Below are 25,235 nucleotides of genomic sequence, written 5' to 3' on the forward strand. Positions count from 1 at the left end.
TATTTGTTGCATTTTTATTAAACTCGTATATTTAAATCAATGACAAAAAAACCCCAAATATTAAATAGATTTATCATATAAAAATGATTGTTTTCAAGGAGGAGTCATCTTCGGCGTCTTTAAAAGAAAAAAAAAGTCTTTAGTCTTTATAAAGAAATCCTTCTGCCTCGGCGCCTCTTCCGTCCCCAGTGTGAATCAATACAGTCTGAGGTTAACCCCTTCACCACAGCGTGGGGGGGAAATCACTGCGGCAGATGAGGAGGAGCAATAGAGAATAGAAAAACACCACAAAAACATTCAAGCTGAAAGACAAAATACAAACACAGAAGGATAGTCAGCCGTGCTCTGGTTTGGAGTGAGATGGATTCAGACAGCAGGGCGAGACCAGAACAGCATATCATGGGGGTGACTTAATACAGCAACGTGTGAACACAGCCGTCCTGTTACAGCACAACCAGCATCACTGGACTTTATAAGATTTTCAGTGTCAATGAAACTTAAATGTTGTATCATGTAAAGATCTCTAACTTTCTAAGATACTTTGTGCTTTCATTTCTGTGATTTCAAGATCACTGCATGCTGTCAGTGAATATTCAGGTGTTATAGCTTCAGGTAATAAAGGGTATTAGGTGCAGTTCAGTTCCTCACTTGCCTAAAGGGGGTTGTCTAGCAAAAAAAAAAAAAAAAATTAAATTAACAGGTGTCAGTAACTTATATAGATCTGTAATTTACTTCTATTATAAAAATCTCAAGGTCTCCCCATACTTATTAGCTGCTGTATGTCCTGCAGGAAATGTTTTATTTTCAGTCAGACACAGTGCTCTCTGGTGACATCTCTGGCCGAGACAGGAACTGTCCAGAGCAGGAAAGGTTTTCTATGGGGATTCATAGAAAAATGAGACAGACTTCCTGTCTCAGCCAGAGATGTCACCAGAGAGCACTGTGTCAGACTAAAAATAAAACACCTTCTGCAAGACATACAGCAGCTAGTAATTATTGGAAGACTGGAGATTTTTTTAATTGAAGTAAATAACAAATCTATGTAACTTTCTGACACCAGTTGATTTAAAAGAAAAAGATTTTCGCTGGACAACCCCTTTAATCTCCACTTACGGTCACTCAGTATGAACCCTTAGGCCTTATTCCCACATTCACGCTGTCAGTTTATATGGACGGCGTGTAACGTGACTGAATATTGCAAATCTCAGCATCAAGTATCATTAAATCTTTGCAGTATTGTACAGACACAGCTGCGCAGTACTGTGCAGCGGAGTTCGGATAATTTGTCCTGTTGCACACCATCCATATATAAGGACTGTGCACAGAATGTGGGAATAAGGCCTTAGGGTATGCGCACACTATAAAATCCCGTGATAACACCAATCGCGGATTTTGCGGCCGCGCACATTTCTGTTGCTCCCATAGGCTTCATTCTGTGGTTTGCAAGATTCCGCTGTCTGCCCAGAGTGAGCGGGTTCATTATTTGGGCGGACGGCGGAATCTGGCAAACCATAGAATGTAGTCTATGGGAGCAGCAAAGATGCGCGTGGCCGCCAGGGTCCACGACTGGGTGCAAGCTGCAGAATCCGCATTGGCTGTTCCATCGGGATTCCGTAGTGTGTACATTCCCTGATGGTTCACTTCCAGGGCATACAGATTTCTGTAGTTTTGTCATGGACCTCCCATTGATTTAAATAGGAGCATCAAGGCAGAGCTACATAGAAAACTGTATAATGCCTTTTAAGCTTCATTTACTTCAATGGAACAGAGTTCCAAACCCCACCCAATCTGGAGACAAGAGAGGGGGGAAAAGTGTATGTATGTGTAGCGTCAGGGAACCCCTTTAAGCGATATTGTTACCCTTCCCCCCCTTACTCTATGTGCTGTTCTCCGCACCAGCTACAAGGTTAGATGCTGCACATTTGCTATATACCTGGAAGAAACTTGTCCGTCTTCTTTCGGCTCTAACATCACTTTATTTTGTCAGTGGACAGTGTCAAGAAGGCGGGGAGAGAGAGCCCACCTGCCATGAAGCCCCACCTAGGTGACACAGCTCACCACACAGAACTGTGCATAGGCATAAGAGGGATGACAATATCCCCTTAATAACTAGATACCATTTTTTGAATTGGCCAAACCTTCCTTTGGTGCATTTCGCCCCCTGACACATATACAGGGCAGATTTCTACTATGTATTCAATGTTATTTTTTAATCTTATTTCATGGGGGCCAATTCAAATCCTAAAATCCCAACACATTTCATCCTATAAGCCAAAGTGCATATTCCCATTGAAAATAGGATAGGATGTATATTCCGCAGGTTCTTCCTCACATTTTGGTGTATAATGTGCACCCACCAAAAAGGGTGAGTTCACATGGGTCAGATTTACTGTGGGAAGTTTCTGAAGACAATCTGTATCATTCATTAAATGGAACTTTTAAATCACTGCCTGGACCATGGGATATCAGGGTGGTCCTGGGCGGCTTTTGCCCACCTCATCAAATTTCATTGAAACCCGTTTTAGTATAGAGAGATCTATTGTAGAGATGGAAGCATGCTTGAGTCCGCTCACTCAGCATTTGAATACCGGTGGCTGAAGAAGTTGGATGCAGCCCTAGGGTGTCCAGGAAAACAAGGATTAAGCTTATATAGTCTATAGCAGGGATGGGGAACCCGTTGACCCTCCAGCTGTTGCAGAACTACAATTCCCATCATGCCTGGACAGCCGAAGGTTCCCTATGCCTGGTCTATAGCTTAATCCAAGTTTTTCCAGGACTCCCTAGGGTTGCATCAAACTTTGTCTGCCATCAGTAAATTGGTCAGACAAATACAAGGCACTGGAAACCACCCAGATTACTCATGGTAGAAGGTAAGCGATGACAGATATAGGGAACCTGCAGCCCTTCAGCTGATGCAAAACTACAATTCCCATCATGCCTTGTTCAGGCTACATGAGCGGGGACCCTGTATCATTGTACAAAAAAAGGACAGGATTTTAGTATGTTGTTCACCGACAGCAAGCAGAGATGTTGAGAATATTAATGGACACACAAAGTATTTGGGGGAATTCACAACGTTGAAGCTTTATTTATACAAAAATACAAAATCCCTTTAAGGAGACAATTTGGCCCTGTAAGGGGGGAAGTGGGGGGGGGGGCACAGTGCCATTTGCCAGTCCCTCCTGCAGATGTATACGCTTTTCTGGCCGACTGAACAGAATTATGAGGAGGAGGACTAGAAATCTGAGCACATAGTGCAGTGTGAATCCTGTGCGGGGGAGGAGGAGCATGCAGAGCACAAGGATGACCAGAGACAACAAACCACATAGAAACAGGGCAACAACAAAAACCCAAATTAAATAAAAAAATACAATATAAAGTGATTGCTTCAAGGAGGAGGTGCTTAGAAAAGAAATAAAAATATAAAAAGGATGTAGGACATGTCTTGTAAAGCCGCTGCGAAATGTGTGACCTTTTCTTCTTTTTCACATATGATGGACGTGGATCACATGGCGTCAACCTCATAAGCAGATTGGTCACAGCCAACGGAGTGGATTACGAGGTCCAAAAAACGCCAAGTCTATTAGGGGCTACTTGGTATACAACACTGGGACAGGACAACGTGAAAACCTTCTAATTCTTAAACAGTCCACAGAGTAAAAATCTTACAAAACCAAAAAAGGACCACAGAGATAAATTAAAAGGGTTCACGAAGTAGTGACAATTTTTTGGAAGTTTTTCTTATTCAAGTGTTTTTATGGGCGCTTATAAAAAAAACTAAACCAAAAGAAAAAGAAAAACATGAGCGCACGTGGCCTCCTGTGGGCACATGTAAGGCGTCCTTCAGTTTCTGAGCAGGTAGTAGAAGCAGCAATGATGGCGAAATGGGTGCAGAAAGCACAAAACTACAGGCTGCTGGAGGTCCATTATTGAAGGGGAGGCCCCTCGCGTCCAACCACACGGCAGTTTGTATGTCAGTTTGTTCGGCAAGGCCACAGACCTTGTTGTGTACCAGGCGGAGTTATAGGAGATGCCACTAAGGCTTTGTTCCTGGCACCTTCATCAGTGTCCTGGTAAGGTTTAAGCAGTCTGAGGGTCTTTAAGGCCCCATGACCACACTTGGTCTGAGGCGTGGCCTTAAGATTAAGGTCAGGTGCTATTTCCCTGTTCCTGCTCAAACAGCAGCATGGCCAGCTGGGACCGAGATCCCAGTCCTTCCAGATTGCTTTGGACGCACCGGTGATAGATTTCCTCGCTGAGACGTGGGTTACAAGCCCGAGGGCGGTACAGCTGGAGTAGTGCTGGCTCCACAGCCCTGAAGACATGGAGCCCAGAGTACCGAATAAACATCTCATAGATATCTAGCATCTCCAAGATTTCCTCATTCTCTTGGGCATCGGCTGCCATCTTTGTCCTGGCGGCCATGTAGTCAGCATTGTAGAAGCAAGCTTCATCAAAAACATCCCTGTCAAAGCGACCGGCATCCCGTACCAGCTCCAGAGTCCCTGAGGGAGACTGTTGGCCGTGCTCAGACACCTCAGGGTTGTAACCTTGGAAGTGAATGGGGAAAAAGACTTGCCAGTTGTTAATGGTGTTCATTCGGCAACGGTTGAGGAACTCTACGCTGACATGGCTGCCAACACCTGCGAGGAAGAACAGAGTATCCACCGGGTGCTTCTTGGAGATGATGTCCATGAGCCGGATCTGAGAAGGAGCGTCGGTCTTCACACTAATCCAGGGGATCTTGATGTCACGGTACTTGCGTTCATACTCTGCGATTTGGCTCTTGACTTGGCCAAAGATGTCGTTTTGGCTAACCTGCTGAGCTTGGAAGGGGTCATAGATGAAGAGAAGGGTGAGAAGAGAGTTCTCATTGCCTTGGATGTCTGCAAAGGCCTGAAGGAAGCGGCCAGCGTGCTCCCTGTCCTGCGCAGTCAGAGGCAGGATGATGTTGATGCGGCTGGCTTCGGTCACATATGGCATCGGGATGATCTCTACCTCGCTAAGTGGACGGACCAAATGGACCCGCTTGGTTATGGAGCGGCTGTGGCCTTTCTGAGTCACCAGCTCCAGCTGCAGATCCAACGTGTATTCCATGCCTCGGGTTGGGTCGAAGCGTCGATAGCCATTTAGAAGCTGCTGTTTGCGCACATGGAGCACGGGCTGGTACTTCCGGTTTAACTCATCGACAGCTGTGCTGATCACATCGGTCACATCTGCAAGGTCAGCCCCGATGAGCTCACATTTTGGAGAGTCGTCGACACAGGAGAAGGTTTGGTCCTCAGTGAAGTAATCCCACTTCAGGACTTCAAAGCGTGTCCGTGGCTGGAAAGGACGGTTGATCCCGAGAGGCCAGGTAGCGGACTGCTCCCCCTCTACAGTCAGGCTGCTGGTATTCCGGATTTCCCGCTGCAACCAGAACAAGAGAGAGACGTGAGGCTCTGAGATACTACAGTCATCTTCAATAAGGTGCATATACACCTTACCTAAAAACATAAACTATGTAGAGCTCAGCTAAGCCATAGTCAATCGGCAACTCAACAATCACAGCTAATAACATAGTACCCACAATCTAACACCAGGGGGCCCTATTGGGCCTATAACAAGCCTGGAATTTTTCAATCTATAAATATGAAGGTCGACAAGCTGAGGATGAGAGATTACAATAGTCAGTCGTGATTTCAGCAACGAGTTATATAATGAAGGCCGAAATGCTAGCAATATGAAGACTATTGTGTTGCAGGTGGATGTCAGGAGGCCGTAGGCGTCAGTCATGGACAGAAGTTTTACACGGTGTCTAATAGCTAAATTGACCCTTAACGACACAAGTCATTTTAAAAATAATTTATTCTAAAATATTTCCTCCAGATAGAGTCATTGTACAAGGCTGGGTTCACACTGTTTTTGCTGTCTGGGGGGGAGGGGGGGGGGGCAGGCGCTGGACAATGCATTTGTGTGCATCCGTTTTTCCATTATAATAAATAAATAGTTAACACGCATCTGTTTTTTAGCGCATACAAAAATGTGGCTGATCACGTTTTGGTGTATGCTATAAAAAAAAAAAAAAGAAAAAGAAAAGAAAAAAAAAAAATGTTTTGAGACGCTTTTACTTAGGAAGTCAAGCAAAACCGGATCCTCTGAACGGAGAGCAAAAATGTGGCGTGAACCCAGTTTGCCAGGGGAGATGAATGTAGAGCTGGACAGATTTAGAGGCCTGTATTGAGACAGAGTTGTGGTGCCTATACAGATATCATGAACCTGTTCACATTAGTATGTCGGGTTTACTGGCATGCTGCAGAAGTTTGGTTTTAGAACGGTCGTTCACACCACGGTTCGGCCTCTGTAGGCATATATGGCAGAAACCTGTCACAAATTGGCTGCTGACATATATATATACAAGTAGAAACAGGGGCCCAATTGACTTCAATGGTCCGTACGTAGTCAGCTACAGCCAAACTTAGGAGCACATGGCATCAGGAACCCTTGTGCAGGTAACTTTAATCACCTGGTGAAGGTCACAATCTACTTAACAGAAAAGAACAATTTCTAAAGAAGCTGGGAGACATGGGAGGTCCCCGACCTTATGAAACAAACGTAAAATGTAAGCAGCGCAGTTATAGGAAAAAGGAGAAGAATCTGAACCAGTCATCTCCGCTGCATTCCTTGCTCGGTGGCAGCTGCAAAAACTAGTCGTACAGGTTGTTCGTGAACTGGTAAGAAGGCAACGTGTAGCCCTTGAGTAAGAGGGTCAGAGTGTTCACAGGAGGCCTCAGCCCCTTGTATGGCGGCACAATCTAGTGCACTGGGGAGGAGATCCTATAGTAGAGAGTACCAAAACACCCTGACCTCCCCCCCAATTTACCGCACTCATCCAGACACTCACCTGGAGCTGCTCAATTTCTTGGTATGTCTTCTCTAGTTCCAGCTGAGCAAAATGCTTATGCAGGCGATACATCTGCACCGGGTCCAGGACTGGGTGGGCCGTAAAGGCAATCTTAAAGTGGGGGTCACTCTCTCTTTCAGGGTCAACATTTTTCCCCAGCTCAAAGTAACGATAGCGGATTCCCTGCAGACAAAGCAACGCGGGTCACTCAGGGCACATGCATAGATATCATTACACAAGATTCAGTTTACACGGGACTGCAGATAATCCTGCCGATCCAAACATAGTTATAGTAGTTATATTCCTGTATATTGGGAGCACTATTATAGTAGTTATATCCCTGTATATAGGGGGCAGTATTATAGTAGTTATATTCCTGTATATAGGAGCAGTATTATAGTAGTTATATTCCTGTATATAGGGGCAGTATTATAGTAGTTATGGTTCAGGGAAGAAAAAGAGTGCTGCACCTCACACCTATGGCTGATACTAGTGCCTCTCGGCTGCATAAAAAAAATCAGAATTCTGTATGTGAATTGATCAAGCCACACTGCCCCATGTACCGCGTGCAGGTATCTGATACACATGGGTCCCTACACTAAGTCCACACTGTGCCAGTCAGCGACCCCAAACAGCACAAGTCTGGATAAGGTATTGCACTCACCTTAGCTATCAAAGACAGAATGGGACAGACAGGAGGGATTAAAACCATGTGCACTCAGGTGTCTCCTGCTATTTGCGTTCATGTGGGTCTCACCAGGAGGAGTGCAAAACACGGAGAGAAAAAAAAAAGAGAGAAACAAAATTTGTCCCATTCTATCTGCAGTAGCTATGGTGATCGCAATACCTTATCCAGACTCGTGCTGTTTGGGGGCGACCTTCTCCGCCGGCGGTGCTGGCCGGGTTCTGGTGTGGCATTTTTGGGTCTGGTCCTGTGGCATGGGGGTTGCAGGGCCGTTCCATGGCCTCCCTTCCCTCACTGTGCACGCCTGCGGGGGTGGTGGTCACTGACTGGCACAGTGTGGACTTAGTGTAGGGACCCATGTGTATCAGATACCGGCACGCGGTACATGGGGCAGTGTGGCTTGATCAATTCATACACAAAATTCTGATGTTTTTTATGCAGCCGAGAGGCACTAGTGTCAGCCATAGGTGTGAGGTGCAGCACTCTTTTCTCTCTTGTATTGCATTATAGTAGTTATATTCCTGTATATATGAGCAGTATTATAGTAGTTATATTCTTGTATATAGGAGCGGTATTATAGTAGTTATATTCCTGTATATAGGAGCAGTATTATAGTAGTTATATTCCTGTATATAGGAGCAGTATTATAGTAGTTATATTCCTGTATATAGGAGCAGTATTATAGTAGTTATATTATTGTATATAGGAACAGTATTATAGTAGTTATATTGTATATTGGAGGATTATTATAGTAGGAATATTCCTGTATATTGGAGCAGTATTATAGTAGTTATATTCTTGTATATAGGAGGCAGTATTATAGTAGTTATATTCCTGTATATAAAAGCAGTATTATAGTAGTTATATTCTTGTATATAGGAGCAGTATTATAGTAGTTATATCCCTGTATATAGAAGCAGTATTATAGTAGTTATATTCCTGTATATAAAAGCAGTATTATAGTAGTTATATTCTTGTATATAGGAGCAGTATTATAGTAGTTATATCCCTGTATATAGGAGCAGTATTATAGTAGTTATATTCCTGTATATAAAAGCAGTATTATAGTAGTTATATTCTTGTATATAGGAGCAGTATTATAGTAGTTATATCCCTGTATATAGAAGCAGTATTATAGTAGTTATATTCCTGTGTATAGGGGCAGTATTATAGTAGTTATATTCCTGTATATAAAAGCAGTATTATAGTAGTTATATTCTTGTATATAGGAGCAGTATTATAGTAGTTATATCCCTGTATATAGAAGCAGTATTATAGTAGTTATATTCCTGTGTATAGGGGCAGTATTATAGTAGTTATATTCCTGTATATAAAAGCAGTATTATCATAGCTATTTTAGCCGATGCGGTGAACACATTCCACTTCTCTCTGCCGTACACTTTGCTATACAGCTCTGCAATGTGTACTGTAGACGTCCTGGCTAGAATTTCACGTCACTGCATAGAATTAACTTAATCCATGCAAGAAGTTGGAATATTTATCTCCAAAGTTTTTTTTTTTTTGTTGTTTTTTTTTTTTTATAATTTCAAGGTTTCACAGCCCGTTCCCTAAAACTCCAGAGCGGTGGGTACTCCGTGCTCTGTTCCTTCTTGTACAGCGGCCCCAATGTATGTGCTGCCGGCTGTCAGTGTGTTATACAAAGCCGCCTTATAAGCCCTCATATGGTTCAGACTCCAAGCTTAGAAAACAGCAGCTTTCTTCTTCTACATACACACGGAGGTGCACGTACCTATAGCTCACTTACACATGCAGCGGAGCACAGACACTTATTCTACCGTGACTATAATTTCACAGAATGTTAAATATTTAACCGTGTGAATACCTGACGTCAGGATGAAATGATTTAGTTTTTAGCTGTCATTAGTTTTAATTTACATGGCTGCTTCCTTTCAAATACAGCGCCACCCCTGTCCTCAGGTTGTGTGTGATATTACAACTCTGCTCTATTCACTTCACTGGACCTGAGCTGCAATACCACACTTAAAACTAAGAGGGGCACTGTCCACTCATTTCTTTTTACCCGTATTAAAGTAGTCCTAATAGTTTCCCTACTGAACATTAAAAACATGGGGAAAAAAATTGATATCTTATTTCTATACAGAGGCCCAAGGCCTGAGACTGCACTACTGAGACATTCTGATACCAACATCTCCTCTGCCATAGTCAGTCAGGTTAACACTTTATGTGGATTGAGATCTAAAGGAGGCCACATCCCCTCTACAATGTAAGCAGAATGTAGATATACTTAGGGTCTCCATGACCACAATGCTGTTCTCAGTAGTGCAGCCTCAGGCTTTGGGCCTGTGTTTTCAGATCTCAAAAAAACGTTTAATGTAAACTACTGCCTTTCCCTAATTCATAGTAGTTGTCCCATGGACATTCACAGATAAGAGATCTTACCTCATGCTCCTCTACGCAGTTGACATGGGTGTAGTCTATGATGCATCTTCCCAGCCACTCGTCAGGTCTGGCACTAAGGATATCATTGCGGCAGTTTTCCAAGTGTGGCTGCAGCCTTTTCAGAAGGCTTCGGGAGAGGAGGTATCCAAATCCACCATAGCAGTACCGTCCTGTGGTGTCGCCACCGATAAACTCTTCTGGCCGGCCCAGGTATAAGTCAGCATCGATGCTTAGATGAGAAGCAAGCTTGGTGATCCGGTGCGCCTCGGTGTAAGTGTCATCCTGGACTAGATAGAACCAGTCATAGTCCTGGACATAGTGATCTAGCAAATGCTTCACCGTCTGGTACATGTTCCAGATGGGCCGGTCATCTCCATGGGTCACCACAGTCATGCCATGAGGGAGCTTTCGACCACGCATGCCTGTGAAGTAGACAAGCTTCTCCAGCCGGTGTCCCAGGGTTCGGTTAACTGCTACCGCTAAGGTGTTCAGGGTAGTCTTGGAAGTCAGGACGCCAACAAAGAGCCGCTCTCTGATGCCAAGTTCCGTGCTGATGTAGCGAGATCTAAAACCGTGGAAAAGAAAACAAGTAGTTAAGGTGACCGCCATAAATTTTTTGGGAGGTAAAAAAAAAAAAAGTTATGCACTTCTATTCAACCAATAGGTGACGACGGTTTGGCATTTGAAAACTGGTGGCTGAAGAACTTGGATGCAGCACTAGGGAGTCTGGGAAACATGGATACAGTCTATAATTTATGGCATAGAACACCACTTGTACAGTTCAGGATAAGAAATATTTTTTTAGGGGATCGAGTAGACTTTGCTGAGATCACGCAACCACTGCCCTATTACAGCCGATCACCGTGATCACCTCTGATCGATAATGAGTGAACAACACTTTCAGACAGGATTGTGTTCACACCATGATGACCGCCATCAGCTCCGAAGATGGATTCCAATCCAATTCCTAAATGATTGACAAGTGCGGACTGAGGAAGCCGCTTACTCCAAGTGATCCTGCACGTAGAGCAGAGTGGATTACAGACTTCTTCATCCACCCTGTCAATCACACAGCCCAATTACTTTAAGTGCTCAATTTTTCATCAAACACCCCCGATACCCTTTGTAGAGCGAGATGACCTTGTTCTGTAAGATCTTTAATTCTGCTACCTCTGGATGAGCCATGCTTCCTGTAAGTCCTGTTGACAGACGCTTCGGCCATGTTACCCCTCTGTAGTGATTGGCTCACCCTCTAATCTCGGCTCAATAATAACTACGGGTGGCTTTAAGTAAAAGCAATATAGTAATCTCTGTCTGAAGTAAAGTAACTAAATGTAATCTATAGGGTAGAACACGTGAAGTTATTGTGGCTCGGCTTTATTTACTGGCAAAACAATCCCTTTAAGGGCCCCTTTGTAATAAGACATATGCTACCAAAAGGTTCCACAATTACACCCAGGATTGAAAGGAGCAAACAGGTCCGTCCTAAGACTGCTTAAGTTCCTAGAAAGTCAGATTAAGAGGCAGCCATCTTGGTAATGCGATTGCACCCTGGCGTAGGCCTGCACATAACCCTGTACCGTTCCTATACAGCCCGGTGCACGTTCCGCTCTCACGTCAGCCTTCTGTCCATCTTGTTGTACTTGTGCATATAAAGTCTTTTTGTTCCAGCCTCTGCCAAGGCCGCTGCACGTACCCCAGAGAGGGAGGAGGAGACAGGATTAGACCGCGCAGAGACAGAAGCCGAAGTGTAAGATACAGAGAACCTATCCCTGCTCCCCCACCCCAGCAGAACAATCACCGGTCTGTAATGGAGACCGGCACCTTGAGTACACTTTAACCCCACAGTTATATATAGACACTGCGCGCACCAGGAAAATCTATAGAAAGATGGCCTATACTGCGGCATACAATTACATCCCGCAAATATGGCATTAAGGAATTGCCCTGTAAACACCAATGGTAAATGGGCGTCAGTAAGTCACCCCCTTCCAGCAGGTTATATCTATTCAGCCCTCAGCCTCCAGGAAAGCTGGGTGATGACAGATATTGCTTCTGTGGGTTTGTCACCTACCTTCTCCAGACTATAAAGGACATGGCTGCCCACGGCATAAAGAGGTGATGTCTCACTGTTACCTGAAAATTTCCTACTGGCTTAGTCATAAAGAGAGGGGTTTGACATTCTGGACCCTCACCTATCGCTCCCATGGAGGACCCAGCATCTTTGTGCATTACTAACACAGCTTACCAATTTCAGTGGCTTAGGCGTAATGCTTCATTTCTCCTGTGGGGGAGCTGTGGGCAAACAGAACAGGCAGCACCACCTATGATACATTGACTGTTTCTGCGAGGAGATGGTTCAATAGCCTGGATATAAATTTTTTTTTACAGAAAAAAAAAAAAAAACCACACAGGATGGCCAATGGCAGCATGATTTTTCCAGTAAAACTGACATACCACCAGCAAACTGCAGCGTCTGCACTGCTGGACCATACCCTTTGGAGGTTTCCCTAACAGATTGTTCACAGACAATTTTCAATTTTGGCCATTAGGAGTCTCGATTCTCTTCAGTCTACTGTCCACTGCCTGCTGTTAGGGAAAATCTGTCTCTAGTAACAGAAAACACAAGACAGAACACAAGAAAAGGAGGTGGGACATGTCATGTTTAGGAGAGGAGCCAAAGAGGGGAAGCCTAAGCTGTGTACCTGACAGCCATGAGCTTCCAGACCATATGCACTGTTCATCTGAAGGGGTAATATGATAAAACCAAACCAAAGGGGTTTTCAACATTTTTAGAAGGTACACTTTAACAACACTTGGCTCTTTACAATGGGACTAAAGGTCAGAATGTTAACCGGTAGTTCTTGAAGTACTGCGGGGTGTGCTGGGAGTTGTAGTTGTACAACAGCAGTAAAGCAACAGGTTGTAGATGACTGGTCAGAACCATCCACAATTACAGTGTTAAATAAGGGTCTTGGTGCGGCTGATGTGGCGGTGTAAGCGGCACCCACTACGTGGCACAGCTGCACACATGGTTATTTTTAGACAAAAACAGCTTAAGGCGACTTATAAGAAGGTCAAATATGACAAAAACTATCTTGGGCGATTCTATGATTGGCGCTGCTACACGACAATACAGTGGTGCGGATTGTGGCGAGGTTACTGTACAGCCACATCTGGATCTGAGCAGAAAGGGAAATTAAAGGGACACACGAGGTGCGTTATAAGAACTAATGCAGATTTTTTGGATTTTTATAAGGGGGTTATTGAAAAATCCAGCAGTCCGCTATATCCCTGCCTGAATGGCCGATAACTGGGATTGTACAGGATTAGAAAAAACGTGGCAGCTTCCTTCCTAAAAGGCAGGGATGGGGAACCTTTGGCCCTCCAGCGGTTGCAAAACTACAATTCCCATCATGCCTGGACAGCCAAAGCTTCGCTTTGGATGTCCAGGCATGATGGGAATTGTAGTTTTGCAACCGCTGGAGGGCCAAAGGTTCCCCATCCCTGTTATAAAGGAGATCCACACGGTCCGCAGACCACGTCTCTAAATAGGGAACTTAGGGAGTCATTATACCCCGACCTGTAGGCCTCCAGCTGTTCCAAAACTACAACTCCCAGCATGCCCCTAGAGCCGGCAGCAGTCTGAGCATATTGTAGTTTTGCAACAGCTGTAAAGCCACAACCTCAGACTCCTCCTGCCCTATTAATCAGAATTTTGTTAATAAATTAGGTTTAAGCATCACCTCATCATGTCCATTAAATTAAGTTGTGTCTCCTGATTTTCCTCCGTGAAGAAGAGAATTCCTTTCATAAATCCCGGCAAGAAGTGAAGCCCGGGGGCTCTAGAGGAAAATCTCTGCCTTTGATCTTCAGGTTAATAGCTGATTGTTCCAATTACCTGCAGGCTATATAGGAAGCAGCTGCTGGAAAAGCAGAATACGTGCAGACTGAGCGAGCGCCAGGACCGCTGCTCCGGAGCACTGTCCTGTAACAGTGAGGGACGTACAGGGCGCAGAGAGAAATTACCAGCATGACACCTGCAGTGAGTGTCCTCCATTATAACACCTCCCCAGGCCACTCACAGAAAATAGAGAGCTGCTATGGAGGCACTGAGGCTTAAAGGGCATCTCTACTTATATACAGCATTGTACAGTTTCCATGCAGAATTAATGCACATAAACAGTCACTATTACTGATCCCGAGTTACATCCTGTATTATACTCCAGAGCTGCACTCACTATTCTGCTGGTGGGGTCACTGTGTACATACATTATATTACTTATCCTGTACTGATCCCGAGTTACATCCTGTATTATACTGCAGAGCTGCACTCACTATTCTGCTGGTGGGGTCACTGTGTACATACTGTACATTACTGATCCCGAGTTACATCCTATATTATACCCAAGAGCTGCACTCTCTATTCTGCTGGTGGGGTCACTGATTGGTCCCAGGTCCCCTATCCTAGCCTATGCACAATGGGCATACCCCTGTAAGTCTATCAGTCTTGTTGAGCACTGGCAGCTCTTCTGGACCTGTACACACTGCAGTCGCTCGGATTCTCTATGGATTGAGCTTATGGGGCTCGCAGCTTTGTTATCCAGGGCAGGCGGTGGCAGCTCAGTGCCATGATCTCTTCCAGCAGATTGGCAGCCGCTGGCAGCTAGGCGCAGGCACTGTGCGCACACACAGCTCTGCTGAACATCTGCAGCCGATAAACAATCCAAGACGGCGAGTGTTTCTCAGTAAGCAATATACTGCGCTGTGACAGCCGCCACCGCCGCCCTGTGTACTCCTGCCAGCAGCTCTGTGGACTTTGCAATGAGAAGAGATACGATCTGAGGCCTCTAATATAGAGAGTACAAGTAAGGAACACATGGGGGGGGGGGTTATGCTTTATAGAAACATAGGGGTCCGGAGGGGGCTTTTTATGGTATAGTAGCTTAGTCCCATTCATCCAGAGCTTCCTGGTGCATGAACAGAATTCTAGAGATGCAGTGAAGACTGACACAAGCAGGCGGTGGAAGTAACTGCAGATAAGATGTTCGGGGTTGGTAGATAACCCAGGAAGCATCTTACATAGGAGGCCGCTGTGGCCGTCGTGGATTTCTCCTATCTACGTTCTACCATCACTTCCCAGCAAGCAAATCCAGTTCTCTTGAGTCGCTCGATAAGAGTCTTTGTGCCGGGAGCCACATGATAAGGGCGGCCGCCTAATGTTTTCCTTGTGACATATCAGTCGGTGTCTGCGGTTTAGGAGCAGAGGTTCAGAAACCACAACCACTTCCCGAAACCAGAGCAAACAAAGACAGACAGAGCCCTTAGGGCCTATTCCACCGGGCGGTTATCGTTCGCATAATCGCTAACGATAAACGATCCAAACGACCGCTATTGTGAAAGACCTGAAAACGTTCACCCAGTTACATGGAAAGATAATTGTAACTTATGATTGTTCTTGCGGTCGCCTTGTCGTCACTACTGCGAACGACCAAACGACTTCTAATGGTGCGTTTACACAGACAGATTTATCTGACAGATTTCTGAAGCCAAAACCAGGAACAGACTATAAACAGAGATCAGGTCATAAAGGAAAGACTGATTTCTCCTCTTTTCAGATCCATTCCTGGCTTTGGCTTCAAGAATCTGTCAGATAAATCTGTCAGTGTAAACGCACCATTATTCAATGCGAACGATTTGCGAACGAGCAACGATAAAAATAGGTCCAGGTCTTATTAAACAATCAATTTCTCGTTCATTCGTTAACTGCTATTCAACTGAACGATTATCGGTTAGATTCGAACGATTTAACGATAATCGTCCGTTAGAATAGGGCCCTTAGTCAGCAGCATCATCTACTAGCCAGAGCGGCTACAAAGAGAGTCTCTTGCCCTGGAGGACTCGGCATGTCCACACTTTGCCTCAGGCAAGCTTTGGCTGCCCAGGCATGATGGGAATTGTAGTTTTGCAACAGCTGGAGAGCCGAAGGTTCCCTATCCTTGCTTTATCTAGATCGGCCAATGATTTGAATGGGAACTATGCAATACTCCATTTCTCCAGTGGTGGCGCTGCAGAGGACTGGAACACTTGCTCCCCATTTACTGTACTGGATTACCATATGAGATATATATGAGGTGGCGAATGTTCAATATTTTGGGAGTTTAGACTGTACCAACATCACAGGGGGCATCTACTGGCAAATCACATGACGTCATTGAGGGACAGGACCTAGTCAATTGCCTTTAGATATTGAGGTTATTTGTGCAAAAATTAGCTGCTATCCCATAATTCTATCCCAAAACAACGCCACCCCAGTTCATAGGTTGGGTGTGGTATTGCAGCTCAGCCCTATTCACTTCTATGCAGCTAGTCTGCAATACTGGACAAAACCCACAGACAGGTGTGGCGCTGTTTCTAGAAGAAAGCGTCCCCAGTACCTGGGGCAAATACTACATCTCCTATGGCTAGGTTCACACTGCGTTTTCAGCATCCGTTTAACGGATCTGTTTTTTTTAACGTCCAGAAAAATAGGGTCAGCAACGTTTTTTGGTCCGTTTTGGTCCGCCAAAAAAAACGGATCCGTTTTTTTTATAATGGAAGTCAATGGAAAAACGGATGCACACAAATGAATCCGTTTTTTGCAATCCGTTTTTCATGCGTTTTTTGCAAAAACGGATGCGTTAAACGGATGCTGAAAACGCAGTGTGAACCTAGCCTATGATGCAGCACAGCTGCTTTGGGTTTATATAGCTGTCTCCATAGTGCGGCTTTCCAGCTGTTGTAACACTACAGCCCCCAGCATGCCCGGACAGTAGGCAGTAGTAGTTGTGCACTGGCTGGAGAGCCGTAGTATAGACTTTAGCACGTCACTTGTCTAGTCCATGTAGGACATGTGTTCCGCCACCTATCATCAGGTAGACTGGCGGGGAATGCGCTAACAATAGGGGGCTGAGATTTCGGAGAAGAGGGCACTGGCAGGTTAATCCTGGAGGCGAAAAAGAACGTGAAATTACAGCGTGTGCCGGGATGGTCACTCAGCCAGACACAATGGGCTTAAGAACGGCCGCCACAGCCTCCCTGCCCCCGCCAGGGCCCAGAAGTACCGATTAAGTGACCCACTAAGTGCCAGGCTTCATGCAGGAGGAGGGCGAGCGGAGCCATGTGCAGGGCAGAGTACTGACCAGCTCCATCCTATAATTACCCAGCAGCCCCTGCACATCCAAGAAAGGGAAAATACACTCTAAGCTAGAGGCTGGTGCTGTATACAGGCGAGTGCTTCACCCCTCTGCCCAAGGAATATCTGGCACTGTTTTGGGGTGAACTTGTGCCCACCATCTTATATAGTACAGGGCATCATGAAGCCAATGTCTTAAAGGGGTAGTTCAGCAAGAAAAATTCCTTTCGAATCAGCTGGTGCCAGAAAAAGCCTGAGATTTGTAATTTACTTCTCCAGACTTCCAGTACTATCAGCTGCTGTATGTCCTGCAGGATGTGGTGTATTTTTCCCAGTATGACACACTGCTCTCTGCTGCCACCTCTGTCCATGTCAGGAACTGTACAGAGCAGCAGCAAATCCACATAGAAAACCTCTCCTGCTGTCCAGACTGGAAAGAATACACCACTTCCTGCGGACATACAGCAGCTGATAAGTACTTGAGGACTGGAGATTTTTTAATAGAAGTAAATTACAAATCTCTGGCACCAGTTGATTTAAAAGAAAAATGTTTTGCTGAACTACCCCTTTAAGGGTGCATTCACACATACAGGATCTGCAGCAGATTTGAAGTTGCAGATTCAAGTAACTCTGGGCTATCAAATCTGCTGCAGATCCTGTACGTGTGAACGCACCCTAAAGGGGTATCCCCCTCTTATAAAGTGATGGATATGCGTCAGTTTATAAAAAGGGGGGTCCCATTACCATTTCCCCCCTGGAGAGTAATGCGCCACCACCTTGCTGTGCAGGGGAGCTGCAGTACAGATGACGAGATGCAGTTCCCTCTACGGCTGGGTTCACACTGCGTTTTTGCAATCCATTTTTTTTCATCTGTTTTTTGCAAAAAAAGATGAAAAAAAAAAAAAAACTGATGCATTTGTGTGCACCCGTTTTTTTTTTTTTAAATTATTTAAAGCAAAGGCAGGGAAATACAACAACACCTCAGCGCAGTAGTGCATATAAAAGAACCTGCACCCACATAATGCAAACGACAGAAATAACCAAGTGAGGACAGGGCACAATTTCAGCATAAATTACAGAAACAGCATTCACATAACACACTTAGCGTCGCTGGACTCCCCACCTTCCTCAAAATTTTATTTTCCTTGAGATAGAAGAGCATAAACACCCGGGGTATGCCCAGAACGGGAGAGGCAGGCGTGTGCACCCGTTTTGATCAGTTTTTCCATTGACTTCCATTCTAAAAAAAAAAAAACGGATCCGTTTTGATCAGTTTTTTTTTTTTTTTTTACAATGGAAGTCGATGGAAAAAAAAAACGGATCGAAAAAAAACGGATTGCAAAAACCCAGTGTGAACCTAGCGTACCCTGTCTGCAAAAACCAGAAGGGGGCAGCACAAATTTCCTTAGCTGATTTTTTGCAACAATGTATCGGTGCAGTAAAGGCAGCGAATCAATCAGAATTCCTGGTAGAATTACAACCAACCTTATAGTCAAGTCCTGTGGCCGAACTACAACCACCAGCATGCGTCAGGGAGGTGTAGTTCTGCACCAGCTGGAGAGCCGCTGATTACTAGTTGGTGCCATAAGAAAGCAGTGAGTCAGCAGATATGATGAAATCTTACAAGTGTGAACACAGCCGTATACGTCACACAGCTGAGGGTCTGTTACTCAGGTGACTAAGTGTTTGGGGAGAGTCATACTGCCCACCACATGTATGACGGATCTAGCAGAACGCTGTGGTTCACTTTACACCATGTTTGATAAATCTCCCCCATTGTTCCCATTTACTTCCAGCACGCAGAATATTAAAGAGTTACAGAACTCCGATCAGAGCAGAATTAAATGCAGCCTGAGCTGCAATCCATCTCCCTGATGGTCCCTATGAATGGGGACTACAGTGAGGTCAGGAGACGTGGATGATGAGATCCAGCAGATTCCTGGAATTACCTGGTAATCGCAGCCATATGTTCTCACTTACATGTAAGCCCCCCGACTAGCTGCTGGTAACAGCTGAGGGGTCGTTACTGATGACTCACCATATCCGCTGCCTGTGAACCCGAGCCCCCTAAGTGGGTGTCAGGGTCACCGCCATCTGAACGCAGGGGATACGCCAGCCAATAAAAACTCGATCATCCGTGCACTTCCCCCATCTCCTCCTATATAATAGACCAAAGCCAAGTGATATGGCCGACAATACAGCGTCCAGAGTTTGTGCCACCCAGCTTTCCCAGACACCTGAACTTCTACTTGCACTATTCTTAAAGGGCCAGCAGCACTAATTGTCTTTAGACCTAATGCAAATATTCGGTCCAGATGGGTAACCTGTAGTTTTTATGCTGCGTTTACAAGAAACGATAATTGGCCCGATTTTACGATTAACGATGTCGGAGCAACAATTTTTTTTTCATAACGATCAGCGTTTAGACGGTACGATATATCGTACGGAAATTCGTTTTGCGATCGCTTAAGCCTATCTCACACATTGGTTAAATCGGCGAACGACTGTTTACACGGAACGATCTGCAAATGACGGACGACGATTTTAGAACATGTTGTAAGATCAAAACGAACGATTTGTCGTTTGATTGTTTGCAGCGTTTACGCGTACGATCATTGTTCGAATTTGATAGTTATCGTGCGAATTCGCACGATAATCGTTCCGTGTAAACGCAGCATTAGATTGATAAATTAAAAAAAAAAAAAAAAAAAAAAGGGTTCTGAGAGTTGTAGTTACCCGAGGGCAGGGAGGGGAAACCATCAGCCCTCCAGCTGTTGCAAAACTACAACTCCCATCATGCCTGGACAGCCAAAGGCTGTCCAGGCATGATGGGAGTTGTAGTTTTGCAACAGCTGGAGGGCGACAGGTTCCCCGTCCCGGATTTAGACTAAAAACTGAATAATTATCATAGCTACATCCAGTCTGATCTAAACGCGATCGCCCTTCAGCCCTGATGCTTCGTTACAATGTACCAGTACAGGCAATGGTTCGTTTACACGAAGCGATAATTTGCCCAATTGATTGTTTAATGATTTTGAAGCAACGATTTGGTTTTTATAACAATGAGCGTTTAGACGAATAAATTGTTAGAAAAATCGTTATTGCAATCATTTTTAAGATTGCTTAAGCCCATCACACAGGGTGAATCATTGAAAGACGGTTTACACGAAGCGATCTGCAGATTTTTAGCTAACGACCAACGACGGTTTGAGAACATGTTGAAAGATCACAGTGAACGATTTTTCGCTCGTTGCTTGATCGTTCGCTGTGTTTACACGAGCCGATTATCGCTCAAATGTGATAGTTATTGCAAAATTTGAATGAAAAGTAACAGCTCTCTAATAGGTTTTATCCCCCCTGAGTCCTGACCTGACTGTACAGGACAATAGTCAGAGTAGGTCCCGGAAACATGGATGGGCCCCTACTGTACATGAAGGAAACCGCCAGCAGGAAGTCATTAAAACTAATGGGAACCATCATCTTGTATGTGTGCGCAGAGAGCGGGGCCCCCGATGATCCAGTCACATGCCCCCCAATCTCTTATTAATCTTCTGGGCATTGAAGGAGTTAATACAAACAGCACAATGACAAGGAACTAGATCATCCACCAATGGCTTCCTGAAGGCCGGACAAATAAATACGTCAGGGGCCACAAAAGGGAGAGAGAGAGTGACAACGCTGGAGGAGGACATGACGGCCGGCACATAATAGCCACACATTGTGAATGGCCGCATTGTGCTCCACGGGAAGCAGAGCATTGCTCCGGCCTGGAGGAGAATCCCTGAGGAATCTGATACCCGGAAAGCTGGGTGACAACCAATATCACATCTATATTACAGTACTTCTATTATAACCTTCTCCAACCTGGGGCTCTCCTGCAAAACTACAACTTGCATGATGGGCGTCATAGTTTCGAACAGCCGGAGAACGATGCCCTAGAACAGTGATGGGGAACCATCTACCCTCTGGCTGATTGAAAACTACAGTTTCCATCATACCTAAACAGCCAAAGATTTAGCTGTCCAGGCATGATGGGATTTGTAGTTCTGCAAAAACCACGGTGTTGCAAGTTTGACACCACTGTTTCCAACCAGTTTCCAACCAGAAAGTTATAAAGATTTGTAATTTACTCCTATGTAAAAATCTCCAGTCTTCCAGTATTTATCAGCTGCTGTATGTCCTGCAGGAAGTGGTGTATTCTCTCTAGTCTGACCCAGTGCTCTCTGCTGCCACCTCTGTCCATGTCAGGAACTGTCCAGAGCAGGAGAGGTTTTCTATGGGGATTTGCTGCTGCTCTGGGCAGTTCCTGACATGGACAGAGGTGGCAGCAGAGAGCAACGTGTCAGACTGGACAAAATACACCACTTCCTACAGGACATACAGCAGCTGACAAGTATGGGAGGACTGGAGATTTTTAAATAGAATTAAATTATAAATCAGTATATCTATCTGACACCAGTTGATTCAAAAGAAGAAGAAGAAAAAAAACATTTGTTCGAGGATCGCCTTTAAGGAGTTCTTACAAGATTATGGTTTCATAATTCATCCCATGAATAGGTGATATGCATGTGATTGCGTGTGGGTGGGTGGGGTTCAGCTTCTAAGACCCTCACCGATTACAAGAATGGGGAGTCCCTTGTCCCCCTGAGTGAACGCAGCCATGGTTGGAGTATGGGCGCTCACTCACTATGGGGCTGCCAATGATAGAGTACAGCCCTCTGCCATAGACAGCCCTCTGCCATAGACAGAAAATAAAATGTCGGATGTATGTGTGTCCAGTAACTCCATTCACTTGGGGGACACGAGACCCCTGCTACTGCAATCAGTGGTCCCCCTCCCATGTCTGATGCTAATCGCCAAGCCTGTGGATGGGTTATCAGTTATACTCATGGGATAACATTATAATGACTGACGCATATCAGAGCTGTCAATATTTAAAGGGACATAAAAACCTGTAAGAGAATTCTCAGTTATCTTTATGTTGTGTAATGACAATGCGGGACCTCCGGCTACAGTGCCCAGCTGGCTCCGCTCCTGGGGGGGCTCACAGGCTGTACAGGCACCTGGGGGGGGGGGGGGCGGCTCACAGGAAGCCTCTGTTTACACTGTACACAGCAGCGGAATTACAGGCACTCAGGACAGTAGATATTGTTCTGTGCCCGGTCAGAGGTCAAACCTATATAATCTATGAGTACGACCTCCAGGATCAGAGAAAGACCTGCTTATCAGACAGCGGAGGAGGGACCCAAAACCGGTACCCTCCCGTACTGCTGGGAAAAATAACATTACAACGTCCTCAATGGGTGCCGGATTATCACATTCTGGTTCATCGGTTAAAGAATCTTTTTAGGAAATAAACTCAAAATATTACAAAGAGATGCAAAAAAAGAAAAAAAAAAAAAATCTATCTACTGTAACATTTTTGGATCAGAGAAATATCCTGTATTATTCTTCTGTCCCCCGATCGTGTGAACCTCCTCATTACGTAGCTGTTCTGGATTATCAGATTTTTTACATTTAGATTATAATATACCAGATAAAACTACCTGTACTACAACTCCCAGCAGAGCCGCAGGTTGGTCCCCACCACTATACAGAGTATAGGGGATTGACTGCTGCCATGTACCCTCCCCACATAGGAGTGTAACATATCCTGCTACACATTATGGTCGGCTATGGGATGACAACCAATATGGCAGCTAGTCCCGCGCCAACCAGGGTTATCAAGCAGCTTTTAAAAGCATACCCAACGCAGACACAGATAACATTACAATATAGTAGTTGGGCTGTATAACCGGGCAGTCCTATTCATGAACCTGGGAAAGCTGGGTGACTGTAGCAGTGTTCCCTGTGTTGATTCCAATCCTAAATCTGGCTAAAAATACTGGGTGTGAATCCAGCCATGGGCCATGTTCACACATTGCAGATGCGCAGCAGATTACTGGAGTGGACAATGGACAATCTGAGACCTATCTGCCATGTGTGATCATAGCCTTACAGTAAATATTTGGTTCCCAACAATCATTCCCCAGAACATAAGAGTCTGATAACAATGTAACAAGTCAGGACCCTGAGACTATGCCAACAACGTAACAATACAAGACCATGACAGTCTGGCAACAATGTAACATTACAGGACCCTGAGACTGGCAACAATGTAACAATTCACCCTCATTGTTTGTTTTTCTTCTTAAACTATTTACAGTTTCTATTCACTAAATTAGTCACCAAACTAAATATTAACCCCATGAGACCCAGAGCCAGTTACCAGTCTCCGTCCCATCACGACTTATTAAACCCCATTGGACACATTATACCGATACGACCAGTCTTCCCAGTAACAGAACGCAGACACCTAACCGATAACCTGCAGGACCCGATGTATAGAGCAGTGATGGGGAACCTTCGGCCCTCCAGCTGTTGCAAAACTACAATTCCCATCATGCCTGGACAGCCGTTGGCTGTCCAGGCATGATGGGAATTGTAGTTTTGCAACAGCTGGAGGGCTGAAGGTTCCCCATCCCTGGTATATAGGTAGGTATATAGGTATCTTGGTATGGGGCATAGGGGTGGCTTTCATGGCCCTGGGACACCCTCTACAGCAAGGGGTAGGGAACCTTGGCTCCCCAGCTGTAGCAACACTACAACTCTAATCATGCCTGGACAGCCAAAGCTTTAGGTGTCCATGCATGATAGGAGTTGTAGTTTCGCAACAGCTGGAGAGCCAAGGTTCTCTACCCCTTCTCTGTAGTCATGTCCATATGTAGAACCCAAGGGCCACAAAGTCAACGGAGATCATCAAAAACTATTCAAACATCTCTCGAACGAAGCAAAAAAAAAAAAAAAAAAAAAAAAAAAAAAAAAGGTGACCGCGACCTTCCCAGAAGAGACGATCACGTCTACAAAACCAAAAGCCAAGAAAGTCTTTCAACTTCCCGCACATTATAAGCAGATAATAGGTCTGACATCTGCCTGAACACATGGCCAGGTCTGTTCCTGCTGTCTAATAACACGGTGGCGCAGCCTTAGTCATCGCCCCACCGCCACTTACACCACCATTACAGACAATTTGACTTTCCTTCCATAGAAAGTTACAAAGCCTCCCGAACCATGGAAGAATGGGGTCATTGTAGCCAGTGCTGCGGGGGAAAGCGGAAACAAAGAGTCCTACTCACCGGACAGGTTTCTTCTGCACTTTTTGGGGGTCAGGCGGCGTATACGGGATGATCTTGGGTTCAAAGCTCTCGTTGTTGTCACTGCCAGCCTGGACAGAGTTGGGTTTCCGTACGACGCTCACTTCGTGTCCGTTATTTGAAAGTCCTCCGGGACCCACGGCCCTCGGGCCAGTTTCACATGGTTCGTCCACCCAGGTAACACTGAGCAGACTGAGGGTGAAGCCCAGAGAGATGCCAACCACCACAGGGCCCGCAGGCCGCAGCAAGGACAGGAACATGGATAGTCTCATTGCCACCAAGGCGCCAGCAGATGCCAACCAGTACCGGAGGGGCACTGGACCAGAGACGTCTGACTATAGGGGGCGCCTCAGTCACCCCGGGTCATCTCCACCTATAGATCCAGCAACTTCACAGTCAGGGGTCCTCAGGATGGAGTGAGGGAGCAGAGACTCTGGAGGAGAGGAAATATTGGAAAGATTTAGAGGATAAGAGTAATGTAATAAAAGAGAGGAGATGCAACAAAGGAGCAAAGCTGCAGCAGAATAAAGACTATATACCTAGGAGTGTAAGGAGAGAGAGTAAAGGTGAGAGAGAAGAGGACAGGGCTTCCGCTCTCTCTTCAAGGGGGTCTCCACACAGCTCCGTCCGCCCCTAGGAAGGCTCCTCCGTGCACTCAGTGTCTCCCCCTCCACAGCTCGCACTCCACATCCCATTCACTCCTCTTCCTCCTCCTCTAATAACAGCTCCCAGCAGCCCCCTGACGTGTCACCTCTCAGCACCGCCCCTTCCCGCCTTCGTCACTCCGTCCAGTGTTGACGTCATCGCCCCTTTTCCACGCCCTCCTAATTATGTTCACTGCGAGGCGAGGGACGCAAATGCCGGAACTAGCGCCGGAGA

General features: G+C 45.4%; 1 protein-coding gene across 1 annotated transcript; it reads right to left on the reverse strand.

Moving 5' to 3' along the window:
• Positions 1-25,185, reverse strand: CHPF (chondroitin polymerizing factor). Its single transcript, XM_069982583.1, has 5 exons — positions 24,896-25,185; positions 24,339-24,789; positions 9,990-10,554; positions 6,884-7,066; positions 1-5,409 (listed from the first exon to the last, which is right to left on the reverse strand). Exons 2-5 carry the CDS (start codon positions 24,626-24,628, stop codon positions 4,150-4,152), a joined length of 2,298 nt encoding a protein of 765 aa, XP_069838684.1. The 5' UTR covers positions 24,629-24,789; positions 24,896-25,185; the 3' UTR covers positions 1-4,149.
• Positions 25,186-25,235: the final 50 nt, after the last annotated feature.

This window comes from Dendropsophus ebraccatus, chromosome 9, assembly GCF_027789765.1.
Source record: "Dendropsophus ebraccatus isolate aDenEbr1 chromosome 9, aDenEbr1.pat, whole genome shotgun sequence".
Classification (NCBI taxonomy): Eukaryota; Metazoa; Chordata; class Amphibia; order Anura; family Hylidae; genus Dendropsophus; species Dendropsophus ebraccatus.